Raw genomic sequence first — 16,009 nt, forward strand, 5'->3', positions numbered from 1 at the left:
TCAGGTTCAGCAAGCCCAGGCCAGTTATCTTCAACCTTAGGTGTCTCTTTGTGGAAGAGTTACTACCCTGCTCTTGAGGATTGTTATTAACATAGAAGCCATTTAGAACTTCTGCTGATAGGATGCAGGGAGCTTAATTAAATGGGAAAAATTATTTTCTTTCTTGCAGCTAGGCAGAAGAGTAATGTCTAGTGGCAGAAGGACACTACATGTGACCCACAGGATTATAAGCCTGTTGTTAGTTTCCGTTCTTCTGAAAGGCACCTGTGGCGGATTCATGGCCGTGTACTGGGTCTCCTTCCATCCTGGAGTGGTGTCTCGGCCCCAGTGCCACCTAAGCTCAGCTCAGTTCAGTTCAGTTCAGTCACTCAGTCGTGTCTGACTCTTTGTGACCCCATGAATCGCAGCATGCCAGGCCTCCCTGTCCATCACCAACTCCCGGAGTTCACACAGACTCATGTCTGTCAAGTCGGTGATGCCATCCAGCCATCTCATCCTCTGTCATCCCCTTCTCCTCCTGCCCTCAATCCCTCCCAGCATCAGAGTCTTTTCCAATGAGTCAACTCTTCACATGAGGTGGCCAAAGTACTGGAGTTTCAGCTTTAGCAATACCTACAAAGGCTCTGGAATCCAACTCTGAAACCGTTTGTGACAGTATATCATGGTTCTTCACATTCTAAGGGATTTTTAGGTCAAATTTTTGGAAAGATTTTTTTCCATTTTGCATAAGTGAGCCAAAGATTTGTTTAAAACTGCATTGTCCTGGGGACCTTTTCTTCCCTATGAAAGATGAAAGTCCTAAAGCACCTTAACCATTGTCTAACACTGCCCCCTGCCCCAGCCTCTGGTTTTAGTCACCTTTGTCTAGCAGCCCTCCAGACTGTCACATACAGTTGTGCAGGTTGGGCACTGTGCAAGGGGGCCACCTAGGCACAGCAGAATGTGTTATTCTAACAAAATCCATATATTACAGCCAACTCCTAGGGCAGACAGAGCATCCTGATGGAGTGTATTTGCATAGTTTCCAGGGAGGCTTTGTGTGAGTAACCCCTACCTGTGCTTTGCTTTGATGCTGGGAAAGGTTGAAGGCAGGAGGAGAAGGGGACGACAGAGGATGAGATGGTTGGATGGCCTCATCGACTCAATGGACATGAGTTTGAGCAAGCTCCAGGAGATGGTGAAGGACAGGGAGGCCTGGCATGCTGCAGTCCATGGGGTCACAGAGTCAGACACAACTTAGTGACTAAATGGCAACAACAATGTATAAAACAGATAGCTGATGAGAACCTACCATCTTGCTCAGGGCACTCTACTCAATGCTCTGTGATGCCCTAAATGGGAAGAAAATCCAAAAAGAGAGGATGCATGTGTACATATAGCTGATTCGCCTTGCTGTACAGCAGAAACTAACGCAACACCGCAGAGCAACTGTATAAAGAAGATTTAAGAATAGGGGTAAGGCAGGTGCTTATAAGAAACCCTGTAGAATGGATGCCCACCTTGAACCAGGCTCCATTTTGACTCTGGCCAAGCACACCAGCTGCCCACCAGCCAGCACCCTGGACCACAGGTCCTGCTGCAGATGCCACCCTGATGCCTCTCCGGGGTGCCGAGGTCCCCGGGAAAGAGCGCAGAGGGCAGACTCTCTGCAATGCCCCAGTACAGCTCAGTCAGCCAGCTCCATCACATGGTCATAGCTGGCTGAGGGGCCCCAGGCCTTGAATCACGGGATTGGTGCGGCTTAGTCTTCTTACAAGACCGCTAACCTCCTCTCCGACAGTGTAAGGCCCCACAGCAGTCCTGCACTATGGAAAGTCGCAGAACTCAGATAGCTGTGGAGTGAACAGAGTCTTCAAGCAGAAGGTGGCCTGACTCACAGCTTTCCCAGTGAGTCAGCTCTTTGAATCAGGTGGTCAAAGTATCAGAGCTTCAGCATCAGTCCTTCCAGTGAATATCCAGTTGACTTCCTTTAGGATAAACTGGTTTGATCTCCTTGCTGTCCAGGGATTCTCGAGTGTCTTCTCCAGCATCACGGTTTGAAGGCATCAGTTCTGTACATAGCAGTGTATATACGTCAAGGCCAATTTCCCAATCCATCCCACCCCCCTTTCCCCACTTGGTGTCCATACTTTTGTTCTCTAGTCTTATGCCTTTATTTCTGCTTTGCAAATAGGCTCATCTGTACCATTCTTCTAGATTTCACATAAGTGTGTTAATATATGATACTTGTTTTTCTCTTTCTGACGTCACCTATTTTTTTAAAGAAGTGGATATAAAAGTAGTTGCCGTGTATCCAGTGGTACACAGATGTGTCATGACTTGCCACAGACACCCTGTGCCAGTCGCAGGCTGGTTTTGGATTTAGAAGCCTCTGCTCTGCCCTGTGGTTCACGGGGATGCCTACTGCTCCATAAGTTTCTACTTATGAGCAGAGGTTATGTCCCCTGACTCTTATCTCTGAGAAGAGCCATGTGTATTATACACAACGAATGTGAATGAATGGACGAAATTATGCGGAAGCCAAGTGGTGAAAAAAATGACCTTGTTTCTTGTATATTTGGTACAGCTCAAGTGAGGTCACACTTATTGCTAAAATAGCATTGGTTACTATTGTTGTCATATTTATTATAAACCCCTTCTGCTTGGCAAGCCCTCTGGTGCTGGCGACACTGACGAGGCCCGTGTCCTCAAAGGGTTCACCGTCTAGCAGGGGAGACAGATGTGTATGCCAGCAGTTAACAGGGCATCATAGGAATTTTAAAGCAACTGCGCCTGGCAACCACGGCGAGACGAGCCTGGTGAGTCACGCTAGAGAATAAACCACTAGACAGAACGCGGAGGCACGAAGTGGTGTGAAGTGGTGCTTCCAGTGGCGGTGGGGCTTCTAGGAAGTTCACTTTCACCAAGACCTGTAGCGGGTGGCAAGGAGAGGTGAGTGCTATGTCACACGGGACCTCCGAGATGGCTCTCTCCAGCTGCTGTAACAAAGTACAGTGACCTAGGTGGCTCGAAACAGCAGAAATGTATCGTCTCTCAGCTCTGGAGGTTGAAAGTCCAAAGCCAAGTTTCCGAGGTGCCTGTCTCCTCTGCCGGCTTTCTAGAGAATCCCTCCCTGCCCCTCCGGCAGTCCTCGGTGTCCCTGGCTTGGAGACGCATCGCTCCAGTCTCTGCCTCTGTGGTTGTGCTGCTGTCTTCACCCCATCTTCCCTCTGTGCGTGTCTGCCCCTCTGTCCACATGTCCCCATTTTGCAAGGACACCAGTCGTTTTGGATCAGGACCCACCCGGATGACCTCACCTGAGCTCCATCTGCAAAGACTCCTGTCTCCAAGGGCGGTCACATTCACAGTTGCCTAGGGGGAGGGCTTCAGCGTATCTTTTCTCCGGGGATGCAACTCAACCCAAAGCAGCTCTGTGTGTTGGCTGAAGAAGCTGCAAAGGCTGGGAACTGCAAGCCAAGGACAGGACCTGGAGCGTGCTTTGGAGGGTGAGGGGCAGTGGGGAGAGGCAGCTCTGGCGGGTGCTGGCAACGCTCCCTGCTGGCCACTCGCTGCCCCACCGGAGGCTGGACGCCGCAATCACAGGCCTTGTTTCTTAAGCAGGATAAGATACGCATGACAAGTACAAACCACTTATAAAATTCAGACAGGATTAAGAATTTTCAGGGACTTGGTCATTGGTTTACGTGTGGTGGTTCCCCACAGAAAAAGCCCTTGCTTTTTGTTATGAACATTTCAAACACGAGCTAGAGCAGAGAGAAGGTCACCCCCTCATATGGTCACTGGCCCACTGCCCTCACTTTGCTGTGTCTGGCTTTGTAGGCAAGTTGTCACGTGAAAGCCAGCTTTTTTGTCATTTGTAATGTTGGGCGCATTACGCAGTCCGCTGTGCTTTGGGGGCAGGAGGAGAAGGGGGCGACAGAGGATGAGGTGGTTGGATGGCATCATCAACTCAGTGCACATGAGTTGGAGCAAACTTTGGGAGACAGTGAAGGACAGGGGAGCCTGGGGTGCTGCAGTCCATGGGGGTCGCAAAGAGTCGGACACGACCGAGCGAGTGAACAAGAGCACAGTCCCCGTGAGCCTAGGTTTTCACTTACGGAGTTGAGACGGCGCCTGGTGACGCCCCACAGCAGATGCAGTCAGAGTGTCCCACACAGCCCCTGGCAGACAGTCAGCTTCGAGGATAATAAATGTCTCTCTGACTTTCTGAATGTGCCTGAAGCCTAGGACCCTGGGACCCGGACCCACAGCTGCTCTCGGTAAAGCCTAAGGAGGCCGCCAGAGCAGGACCTCAACCTGCCAGTCAGGAGACCTCGGGGGGCATCTTTCCATGAGCATTTCCCCATAGTCATTATGCAAATTAAAAAATAAGTTAACAAAAAATAAATGTTGAGTGCTTTTTAAGGAAAGCCCCTGGTAAGAAATGACTGAGGAGTAGAAGAGAGAAAACCAGTGAAGTGGTGATACACAGGGACAGAGCCCCGGGCTGCTCCTCAACCTCACCGCCCCGGGCGCCTCCGTGGGGCTGGGGGCGCGCCTGGGACTCTGCATTGCTCACTAGCTCCCTGCTGAGAGCTGCCCCCCAACACCTGGAGGAAAAAGAGCGTGAGGCACCCTGGCTCCCCTGGGCCAAGCCAGTCCCTCTGCCCATTCTTGTAACTCCCATGAGCTGAGAATGAGTTTTGCATATCTTAATGGTTAGAAATCAAAAGAAGAACTTTTGTGAGACATAAAAAATTGCAACCTAGACAGCATATTAAAAAGCAGAGACATTACTTTGCCAACAAAGGTCTGTCTAGTCAAAGCTATGGTTTTTCCAGTAGTCATGGCTGGATGTGAGAGTTGGACCATAAAGAAAGCTGAGCCCCAAGAATTGATGCTTTTGAACTGTGGTGTTGGAGAAGTCTCTTGAGAGTCCCTTGAACTGCAAGGAGATCAAACCAGTCCATCCTAAAGGAATATTCATTGGAAGGACTGATGCTGAAGCTGAAACTCCAATAATTTGGCCACCTGATGCGAAGAACTGACTCATTTGAAAAGACCCTGATGCTGGGAAAGATTGAAGGCAGGAGGAGAAGGGGACGACAGAGGATGAGATGGTTGGATCGCATCACCAACGCGATGGACACGAGTTTGAGTAAACTCTGGGAGTTGGTGATGTGGAGGCCTGGTGTGCTGCAGTCCATAGGGTTGCAAGGAGTCAGACATGACTGAGCAACTGAACTGAACTGAAAAATTACAAGAAATTCAGATTTCAACGTCCATTATCAGAACACAGACACACCCACTCTTTAACACGATGGCTGCAGTCACAAGCGCACAGTTGAGCAGGTGGGACAGAGAAGGTACAGAGCCTGGAATACTGGCCATTTGGCCTTTACAGATAGGGTGTGTCGATGCCGAGGGTGGTGGTTCCCAGTGTCGCCAGCAGGGGGCAGCAGAAAGCCGTGTGTGTGGGCCCAGCCTCCCGGGGCTCAGAAAGGGTATTTAGGAATGTGATGGGGAGACCAAGCTGAGGTTTAGGAGGGAGGTACAGGCCTGGGGTAGAAAGGCAATTAGCGAGGGGAGTGAGTGGAGAACGACCAGGGTAAGTAGGGTAATGGGGAACCCTCCTTAAGGGTTGGTGCGAGAGTGGACCCCCAGGATGGAGGCCCAGGTGTGGGCGGCAGGGAGCCACTAGAGGGTTGCAGGTGGTGGTTAGAAGGAGCATCGCTTTGGGGAGGGGGGCTGTCACCTGGTGGTCGTGCCTCTGGGCAGCAGTCCCAGCAGGCCACGACTGGGAGGACGAGGGGCCAGCTGAGCTGTGACCGGTCCCCGCCCCCCTGCCCCTTGACCCCCAGGGCTCAGAACTGCCCCTCCCTTGGAGTCTGCCTCTGGCCCAGGACAGGCTGGATGAGCAGTGTCTCTGTCTAATCTCCCTCTTTCTCCTGCTCTTCTCTGCTTTCGCAGTGACGGGGCCCTCGGTGCACTCGGGGTGGCTCCTTCAGATTCCAGCCTGTCTTCTTCCTCGAGGCTCCTGCAGATGCGAGCCTTCACTCTATAAGCTGGCTCCACTGGCTTAGCGCTCAGCCTTCGGGGTGAGGCCCTCTTTATTTTTAAAGGGTTGTTTCGTAGTCAGACAGGGAAGAGGCTCACTCCTGTTAGAGTCTGGTGAGCACCGCGGTGAACCCCAGAAAATGCACATGGATAGGTGGCCTTACGGTTTGAAATGTGATTTCAGGGCTCACCCGTCACCTGAGCCCCCCATGTTAGGACCCCTAACTGGCAGTGGGCATCGTCCCTGTAGCTCACACGGTAAAGAATCTGCCTGCAATGCAGAAGACCTGGGTTCGATCCCTGGGTTGGGAAGATCCTCTGCAGAAGGGAATGGCTACCCACTCCAGTATTCTTGCCTGGGGAATCCCATGGACTTGGGGAGGGGGTGATCAGATCAGGGTCTGCTGGGGGGTTAGCCATCCCCAGTTTTAAGGTTTGGGGCTTGATATCAGAGTACTTGGCCCCCCACCCAAACACACCCCCCACCCCACGACAGAGGGTGAGATGGTTGGATGGCATGTAATTCCTGATTGTCTTACTACCCCGCCCCCGCTGCCCTTCCTCCTGTCTTATGGAGATGATGAAATACTCAAGTCTTTCTTTATAGCCTTCTGAAGAAAAGTTATGACAAACCTAGACAGTGTATTAAAAAGCAGAGGCATCACTTTGCCGACAAAGGTCTGTCTAGTCAAAGCTATGGTTTTTCCTGTAGTCATGTACAGATGTGAGAGTTGGACCATAGAGAAAGCTGAGGGCCACAGAATTGATGCTTTTGAACTGTGGTGTTGGAGAAGACTCTTGAGAGTCCCTTGGACTGCAAGGAGATCAGACCAGTCCGTGCTAAAGGAAATCAGTCCTGAATAGTCATTGGAAGGACTGAAGCTGAAGCTCCAATCCTTTGGCCACCTGATGCGAAGAGCTGAGTCATTGGAAAAGACTCTGATGCTGGGAAAGATTGAAGGCGGGAGGAGACGGGGACGACAGAGGATGAGATGGTTGGATGGCATCACTGACTCAATGGACATGAGTTTGAGCAAACTCCAGGAGATGGTGAAGGACAGGGGAGCCTGGCATGCTGCAGTCCATGGGGTCGCAAAGAGTCGGACACGACTGAGCGACTGAGCAGCATCGACAGGAAAGCCTTCCAAAGGCACAACACAGGAGCTGCTCTAACCTCCGAGGACCACGCGTCTGGCCGTTCTCAGCTGTGTGCTGGGCACTCTGGAGGCTGCTGGGGAACTTCCCTGAGAGAATCCACTTCTGGTCTCCAGGCTGGGCCAGTGAGCTGACCTCACCCTGTGCGTTGGGCTGGGAAACATTGTGTTCACAGGACTGTGGGCTTAGAGAGGGCTATTTTTGGGGTCTTAGCACAGCACATCATAAAATCCCCTTTCCTTGAAACAAAAAGAGTACTATATCAGATGGAGTCTTATTTAGGAAATTATTAGCCTCTATAACTAGAAATAAGTAGATTACATTTTTTAGAAGATTAGTTCAATCTCCGTAACAAAGAATGTTTAAAGGAATATAGTCACTCCATTATGAAATGTTTGCAGAGGACAACTGAAAGCTTAGAAGCTTGAAGTGTTTTTCAAATGATCCAGAATTTAAAAGTCTAATTCAGCATCAACTTTCAGTAAAAGCAATCGTTTCCAGCAAGTATGGTCTCATACTGTGTGTGGGTGTATGTGTGTGTGGAACATCAGCTTTAGGTGGAATATAATTTAGGTAACACAAAATTCACCTGCTTAAATGTCCAGTTCCATGATTTTTTGGTAAAATGTACAGAGTCCCAGGTGGCTCAGTGGTAAAGAATCCACCTGCCAATTCAGAAGCAGATGGAGACACAGGTTCGATCCCTGGATCAGGAAGATCCCCTGGAGGGGGATATGGCAACCCACTCCAGTATTCTTGCCTGAAAAACTCCATGGACAGAGGGGCCTGGGGTTTCAAAGAGTCGAATATGAGCGAGCAACAGCGCACGCCCCAAAATGGTCTCTTGCTTTTTAATCACAAGATGCAGTTAGGAAAATAATAATTTTAATGTATTATATCCTGTATTTCCATCATCTGCATTGTATTCTTACTAATAAATGACCTCTACCGATATCTCTTCCAGGCAAGCACGAGACAGCCGGAGCAAAGCTCCTGCAATCTTATCAGAAGCTGAGGTGAGTGCTGTCAGAGGCCAGGCTGTCCTGTGCCCTCTGGGCTGGAGCACAGAGGACTCACTCAAAGAACGTATAGGTCTCCTGACTTTCAGATGTCACTGCTTTGGAATGTAACTTTAAAAAAAAAAAAGATGATAAAAAGTGCCTGGAGAAGATTCAGAGATATTTCCACATTCTTATGAAAAGCTAGAAGGGTCGAGCATAGGATTTTCTCACAAGACATTTTGTTTCTTGAATTTTTGGATATGTTTTCGGGAAATGAAATGTTTTTGATGGCACGTCCAACGAGATTCAGGACTTCCCGGGTGGCTCAGTGGTAAAGAATCAGCCTGCCATTGCAGGAGACGAAAGAGACTCGGGTTCAGTCCCTGAGTCAGGAAGATCCCCTGTAGAAGGAAATGAACCCATTCCAGTATTCTTGCCTGGAAAATTCCATGGACAGAGCATGGTGGGCTATAGTCCATGGCGTGGCAAAGAGTCAGACATGCCTGAGCACCCAGCACCAATGAGATTCTAAACCAAGCACTTGCTTTTATGAATCATTCATGTCCCTAACATCTTGCCCAGTGCCTGACACTAGAAACATTTGTGGAATGAACATTGGTAGGTTTGAATAATGGCCTGAGAGATAGTAACTTTATAAACAAAATTCTAAACACCCAGCCATCATGAAACGAGCAATAATTCACACACCCAACTATGCCGAATTTATTAAAGTGCTCTTGAAAAGTCTCCACCAGCAGCTTTTGTTTTGTTTTGTTTTTATGGTGAGGCTTTCCAATTTCTGGATTTTTCATTGTTTTACTCCATCTGTCTCCTTGCCAACTTCTTTTAGCATAAACTTATTATTCCTCTTACGGTCGGTTTTTATATCCATGACATCTGGGGCATTCTGCTGGGTGCTATCCACTAAGAGGATGCTCAGGTCCACGTGGCACCCATGTGTGGAGTCCGGGTGCCAGGGCAGCCAGGCCAGAGAGCCAGGGCCCAGCACCCCAGCTGTTTTGTGACCACACGGCTGCAGTGCAGTGCCCGGGCCTGGGACCACAGGACTGCGTCTCCCACGTTCAGACCCCAGGAATCAGGGCGGAGTGGATCCAGGCAGGCTGCTGGGCCCTCTTCTAAAAAGTGAGGAAGCGTATTTTTTGCAGAAAGGCAGAGGACTTGAATTACAGGACAAATGTGAATGCTGTGTACGTGTAATACTCACAACCCGTTTCTTATCCCTGTGTTTCCCCTCAGCAGCAAGATCTCCGTGGTTCCTCCCACTCCACCGCCTCTCAGCGAAAGCCAGTGTGGCGGTGGCCCGGCCAGGGTAATGCGCCCGTCCGGTGCCCCTGGGTGGGGCTGGGGAGGGACGCGGAGGAGATGGGGCCGAGAGGCTCAGCCTCGTGGCAGAGCGATCCAGCCTCGCCTGGAGGGTCCCGAGGCCAGGAGGGACGGGGGGCCCCTGTAGGAGGCTGGAGGTGCTGGGCTCTGCCAGGGGTCTGGGTTCCCATCTCCCCACTGGGTTCCCATCTCCCCACTGGGTTCCCATCTCCCCACTGGGTTCCCATCTCCCCATGGGCCCGCCCCCCACGCTCCCCTATGCCCCGCATGTCAGTGGACGAGTCTTCCGCCTGCATCCCACATCCGCCTCTCTTCACGGTTGTTTTGTTGCTTCATCCCCTCACTGTGCCCTTGAGTGTGGGGATATGGACGGGCTTCTGTGTGTGTCAGGGGCCTTTGAGGGCTGGAAAGGGAAATACAGGTTGATTACACAGGCGTGTGACTCACAGATGGGGGAGTACCTGTGGAAATGTGGGTGTGCGTGTCTTTGAGTGTTTGTAGGTGCTTAGCGTAAAGAAGACCAGGACCCTTTCCATCCAGAGCAGTTAGCTGTGTGATTCTGGGGGACTTACCTGGGCTTCCACCTGGGAGGCGGCAATAATCACACTTGTCTGGCTCGCCTCCCACTGCTGGTGTAAGAAATTACCCCAATAATGTCTGTGCTGGTACGTGGAAATTGTCAAGTGCCATGGGAACACATGGCCTTGATTATTTATTATTCTACATATTAAAAGGAGTAACTCCATTTATGCACAGGATATACATGTTTGCTGGTGAGAGAATTCTTTTCCCAGTTTCAGACTGAGACCCCAGTTCAGTTCAGTTCAGTAGCTCAGTCGTGTCTGACGCTTTGTGACCCCATAAATCGCAGCACGCCAGGCCTCCCTCTCCATCACCAGCTCCCGGAGTTCACCCAAACCCATGTCCATCGAGGCGGTGATGCCATCCAGCCATCTCATCCTCTGTCGTTCCCTTTTCCTCCTGCCCCCAATCCCTCCCAGCATCAGTCTTTTCTGAGTCAACTCTTCGCATGAGGTGGCCAAAGTACTGGACCTTCAACTTTAGCATCATTCCTTCCAAAGAACACCCAGGGTTGATCTCCTTCAGAATGGACTGGTTGGATCTCCTGCAGTCCAAGGGACTCTCAGGAGTCTTCTCCAACACCACAGTTCAAAAGCATCAATTTTTTGGCACTCAGCTTTCTTCACAGTCCAACTCTCACATCCATACATGACCACAGGAAAAACCATAGCCTTGACTAGATGTTGGCAAAGTAATGTCTCTGCTTTTCAATATGCTATCTAGGTTGGTCATAACTTTTCTTCCAAGGAGTAAGCGTCTTTTAATTTTATGGCTGCAGTCACCATCTACAGTGATTTTGGAGCCCCCAAAAATAAAGTCTGACACTGTTTCCATGGTTTCCCCATCTATTTTCCATGAAGTGATGGGACCAGATGCCATGATCTTCGTTTTCTGAATGTTGAGCTTTAAGCCAACTTTTTCACTCTCCTCTTTCACTTTCATCAAGAGGCTTTTGAGTTCCTCTTCACTTTCTGCCATAAGGGTGGTGTCATCTGCATGTCTGAGGTTATTGATATTTCTCCCGGCAATCTTGATTCCAGCTTGTGCTTCTTCCAGCCTAGCATTTCTCATGATGTACTCTGCATATAAGTTAAATAAGCAGGGTCACAATATTCAGCCTTGACGTACTCCTTTTCTTATTTGGAACCTGTCTGTTGTTCCATGTCCAGTTCTAACTGTTGCTTCCTGACCTGCATACCAATTTCTCAAGAGGCAGGTCAGGTGGTCTGGTATTCCCATCTCTCTCAGAATTTTCCACAGTTTATTGTGATCCACACAGTCAAAGGCTTTGGCATAGTCAATAAAGCAGAAATGGATATTTTTCTGGAACTCTCTTGCTTTTTCGATGATTCAGCAGATGTTGGCAATTTGATCTCTGGTTCCTCTGCCTTTCCTAAAACCAGCTTGAGTGGCCTTCAGAATCCTGCTCGACTGTCTCTTTGGGAGAGGTTTCCTTTACTTCTTGGGAGTAATTTATCTGAAGTTACTCGAGCACAGACGTGCTCAAGACATATTACTGGGATGGGTGGACAGACGGACGGATGGATGGGTGGATGGAAGAGACTTGCAGAGGAGGTGGTCTCATTTCTGTTCTTTCTCTTCCTTTTTCCTCTCTCTTCTGCACTGGGAGGTGGACCTGACCCCTGGCTCCAGTCTGCTCACCCCTCCCTTGTGTCACGTGCATTCTGCCCACATTGACATCCTCTCTGGGCAGAGCTGGGGTCAGGGACATAAGAGAAGGAGGGTAGAGAAGTGAGAATTTGTTCGCTGCAGTCTTAGAGCCCATGACACGTCTGCTTATTTCTGTGAGGTAGTTGTTAGCTTTTCGACAACCACACGATATGGCCCCTTCTTTCAAGGCAGTTGTCAAAACTCAGAGGAGAGACGCTGAATAAAGAAGGCTCCTCCCTCCTCCCCAGAGGCCCGTGCCCCAGATACACGCGCACACACCAGCAGGCACCCCGAGGACCCACACACACCTTCGCCCACCCATGCAGGCGTTTGGGGGTTGGTGGCCTGGAGCCTGCTGGGGCAACCACAAGTCATCAGACAGAAGTCTCACTCTCTCTTTCTGTCTCTGCTTTAGTTGCAGGAACTCGGGCAGTTTAAAGGATTCAATAAGTCCGTGGAAAATTTGTTTCTGTCTGTCACCACCCACATGAAAAGTAAGTGGCTGCCTCTCCGGGGGTTCTGGCACCACCCTGCAGGCCAGGCATGCACACTGGCTCCTGGAGAAAGCCAGGGCCCTTCGCCCATCCCGTGTCTGCATCAGCAACAGCTCTGAAGGCCCGACGTGTGCTGGGGCCTTTCTAGCTGCCAGCAGAGCAGGAGGCCCCAAAGCTTCCAGCGGGTAGACTGGACAGCGGCGTGGATGGCACTGCTCCGAGGGGAGCGACTGTGGCATATCCTGGGGGACAGGGGAGCCCCGGGGCTTTGTTGGGGGGGTGGGCATGTCTGGGATCTCGTCTAGAGGACAAGCAATGCGTCGACTCAGCCCTGCCTGGCGCACGCGGGAGACACTCATCAATAGCACGAGGGGCAGGCCACGAGACAGAGGGGCGCTCTGAAGGGACGCTGCCCAACACGTGAGCCTCTGACCTCACGTGGCTCTTGAAATGTGGCCAGAGGAAAACGCACATCGGATTCAGGAGACTTGCTATTGACCCAAGAGTGAAATTTTTCATTAATAATTTTAATCCCAATAATATATTCTCACAATACATTGAATGAAAGTGAAGTCACTCGGTCGTGTCCGACTCTTTGTGACCCCATGGACTATAGCCTACCAGGCTCCTACGTCCATGGGATTTTCCAGGCAAGGGGACTGGAGTGGGTTGCCATTTCCTTCTCCAGGGGATCTTCCCAACCCAGGGACTGAACCCGGGTCTCCCGCACTGCAGGCAGACGCTTTACCATCTGAGCCCCCAGGGAAGTTCTAATATATTGGGTATATTGCATTAAATGAAATACAGTATTACAATTAGCTTTGCCTGGTTCTTTTTGCTTTTTAAAATGTGGCCACTAGAAAATTTGAAATGACATATGTGAGCTGTATTATATCTCTGTTGAGTGGTTTCAAGGTCCACGTTAGAGTGACAAGGCTCTCCTGGGAAAAGGAAGCCTTTTAAAGGACACACTCACCTTTGAGGGGGCACTTACCATGTGGGGCTCCTTCCTTCCTTTCTTTACTCATCTTAATTCTGAACTACTTTATTGCAAAGAAATTTTTAAGTCATCTTTTCAGGGTTTGCTTATGGAAATGGTTATAAGGATACCCCAAGGCTTATTTCTACCCCGAGAAGCGGTATTTAATTGTAAAATCTTTGTAAGGAGCCCCTGAAAACCCAGGTTGTTTGTTCAGCTGTCTTCTTTGTGCTTGGACAACCAGACACTTGGGATGTATAATAGCCTAAATTGGGGGTAACCTGGTGGGGAGGTTGGGCTTGAACCCCCTTGACAGTGGCCCTACCTTCAGAGACCTGTGAACACACGGTCACCATTCAGGAGCCAGCCCCCCGTCCTGTGCTGGGGTCCCACGTCCAGTGGGATGTCAGGGACTCTCCTCTGGGCCCCAGAGCTCGGGGTGTGGAAATCCTGGAGAAAGGTCTCAGCAAAGCTGTGTGCTCCCACCTGTCTTCCTTGTATTTCTTTTCTAGAACTCTCCAAGTCCCAGAATGACATGACCTCTGACAAGCAGCACCCGGAGATGGTCCCCAGACAGCGTGAGGGCCGGCCAGAGAGGAGGAGCCAATCTGACACCGCCATCAACGTGACCACAAGGGTATCCCTGGCCGCCCCAACACCTGCCTATCTTCTCTATAGAGTTCTCTGTCCTTTTATTTCAAAGCTAGACATCAAGCAGTCTCAAAAACACTTATAAACCCCTCTATTGGGTGCTGGCCAAATGAAGGTTAAAATTCAGATATATTGAGTTTGGAACGTGGTTTAGAACCAAGGAAAGGCTTCCATGTGACCCCCGCAGCCCCCTAAGGCTTCCAGGCCACGCCAAGCACAAAGGCTCAACCGCAGTCTTGCCGTGTGCCCACTTATTCCTGGCCTGCGGATACACTTTCTCAGGCCAGAGGCTGGCATGTCCTGCTTCCAACAACCTCTGGTTGACATCTGTCCTAATCTCTGAAACTGTTGAAATCATAAATGCTGCACGTCCAGGGGCAGTCGTGAGGGGACTCTGCAGGTACCTCCACCAGAAGAGATAGTACCTGACAAAGGCCTGTAGGGAAAGAGTTACTCTTCCCACCAGGATTAACCGAGCCAGAAGCAGATGCACTGGAGTGTGAGGGAAAGCGGACTTTAGGGTCAGGAAACCTGGGTTCTGGTCCAGCCGAGGTAACCTGGCCGTGGCAGGTACCACCACCTGGCTGTTTGCAGGGTGGATGTGACAACTCCAGTTGGCTCAACAGGACAGGTGCCCTTCTGTGCAATACTGGGCTCTGTTGAAGGTATCCTCAGACACACTGTTCTGTAGGCAAAGGGGTGAGGGTAACCTCACCCTCCTGCTGGGACTTGCACACACTCTCAAGATGCTAAATTCTGCCTCCATTCACCAGGTCATCACATGACCTCCTGAGCATCCAAAAGCACCCCCCTCATCCCCCCAGGGAATGAAGATGATATTACCTGTTCCTCCCAGAGCAACACAGTGTTCCTGCAAAGATCCCCCGAGATAACTTCGGTGGCAGTTTAAAGTCTCTGTTATCTAAACATAAATCTGGATTGCTCATACATGTTCCTCTGTGCCAGGCTCTTGCTAAAAGCTTTCCCTTTTACCCTCATGCCACCCTGAGGTGGGTATTCACATGACCCTGTTTACATTTATGGAAGCTTAAGGAGATTGTCACAGACCCCTGGCAACAGAACCAGAAATGGTGGGGGTAGAGTCCGTCTTGGTTTGGAGGCTGAATGCTGATTCTCCACTTTAACGTCACTTGGGGGTCTTGTTGAAATGCAGATTCGGAGTCACTAGATCTGGCCGTGGGCCTGAGATGCAGGATCTCGGGTGTGTTTCTGAGGACTGGCAGGTGGTCTGCCGCCTCATTATAAGGGCAAGCCGTGGAGAGTGCGTGACGTGTATTTGGAAGGTCTTTGAGACTCCGAAGTGCAAACAAGCGTGTGTTCCTTTCGGCTCTCCAGCACCCACGTGAACACTGTCCAAACTTTCGTTCCTGAATCGAGGTGGAAGAGAGGGTCAGCGTGCGTTTAGGTGACACTGTTCTGGGCAGATGGAGCGTATGTTATTTATCAGGTTGGTCAAAAAGTTCATTTGGATTTTTCCGTGAGGTCTTATGGACAAATCCAAATGAAGTTTTTGACCAACCCAATACTTGATTACATTTCATTCTTACAAAATTCCTGGGAAAGATATTGCTGCTCCCATGATAAAGATCTAGAACCTGAATTTAGTGCGAGGTTAACCACCTTGTCTCATAGCCATGGCTCATGAAAGGTGGAACCAGGAATACACCCCAGGTTCGTCCGCCTCTTACTTACACACTCTTCACCTCCTCAACATATGCTCCACCTAAGGAGGACAAATGAACTTTTTAAATCCTTAAACAACCCCTGTGAAGCCTGGGCTGTTACTGTCCCATTAAAGATGAGGACTCGGACACCAAGGGATGGCCCAGGGGGGTAACGTGGTCAGAGTGGCAGGGCCAATTGGAGGCTACCCCCGAGAGCATTCCTGTGATTCCTGCCAGGAGACACCAGCAAGATTTGCAGACCTGCACAGTTCCCGCTTCTGATGTCACGTACCAGGTGCTGGGGCGTGGCAAGTATCTGTAGGCTTTGCCAGGTCTATCTGTAGACCTTCTGAAGTGATGCAGTGTGACATCACCCTCCCCGGCTGCTCGTGCTGTTGGGGGGAACTGCCG

At 50.3% G+C, this 16,009-nt stretch overlaps 1 protein-coding gene across 1 annotated transcript in view; it reads left to right on the forward strand.

Annotated features, from left to right (window-relative positions):
* SYTL3 (synaptotagmin like 3) overlaps nucleotides 1–16,009 on the forward strand; it is a 78,818-nt gene that overhangs the window by 33,970 nt on the left and 28,839 nt on the right. Inside the window, exons 4-7 of the mRNA XM_052645914.1 lie at nucleotides 8,156–8,207; nucleotides 9,450–9,522; nucleotides 12,205–12,283; nucleotides 13,775–13,899. Coding sequence (XP_052501874.1) covers nucleotides 8,156–8,207; nucleotides 9,450–9,522; nucleotides 12,205–12,283; nucleotides 13,775–13,899 — 329 coding nt within the window. The remainder of the gene's footprint in view (nucleotides 1–8,155; nucleotides 8,208–9,449; nucleotides 9,523–12,204; nucleotides 12,284–13,774; nucleotides 13,900–16,009) is intronic.

Source organism: Budorcas taxicolor, chromosome 9 (genome assembly GCF_023091745.1).
Source record: "Budorcas taxicolor isolate Tak-1 chromosome 9, Takin1.1, whole genome shotgun sequence".
Lineage (NCBI taxonomy): Eukaryota > Metazoa > Chordata > Mammalia > Artiodactyla > Bovidae > Budorcas > Budorcas taxicolor.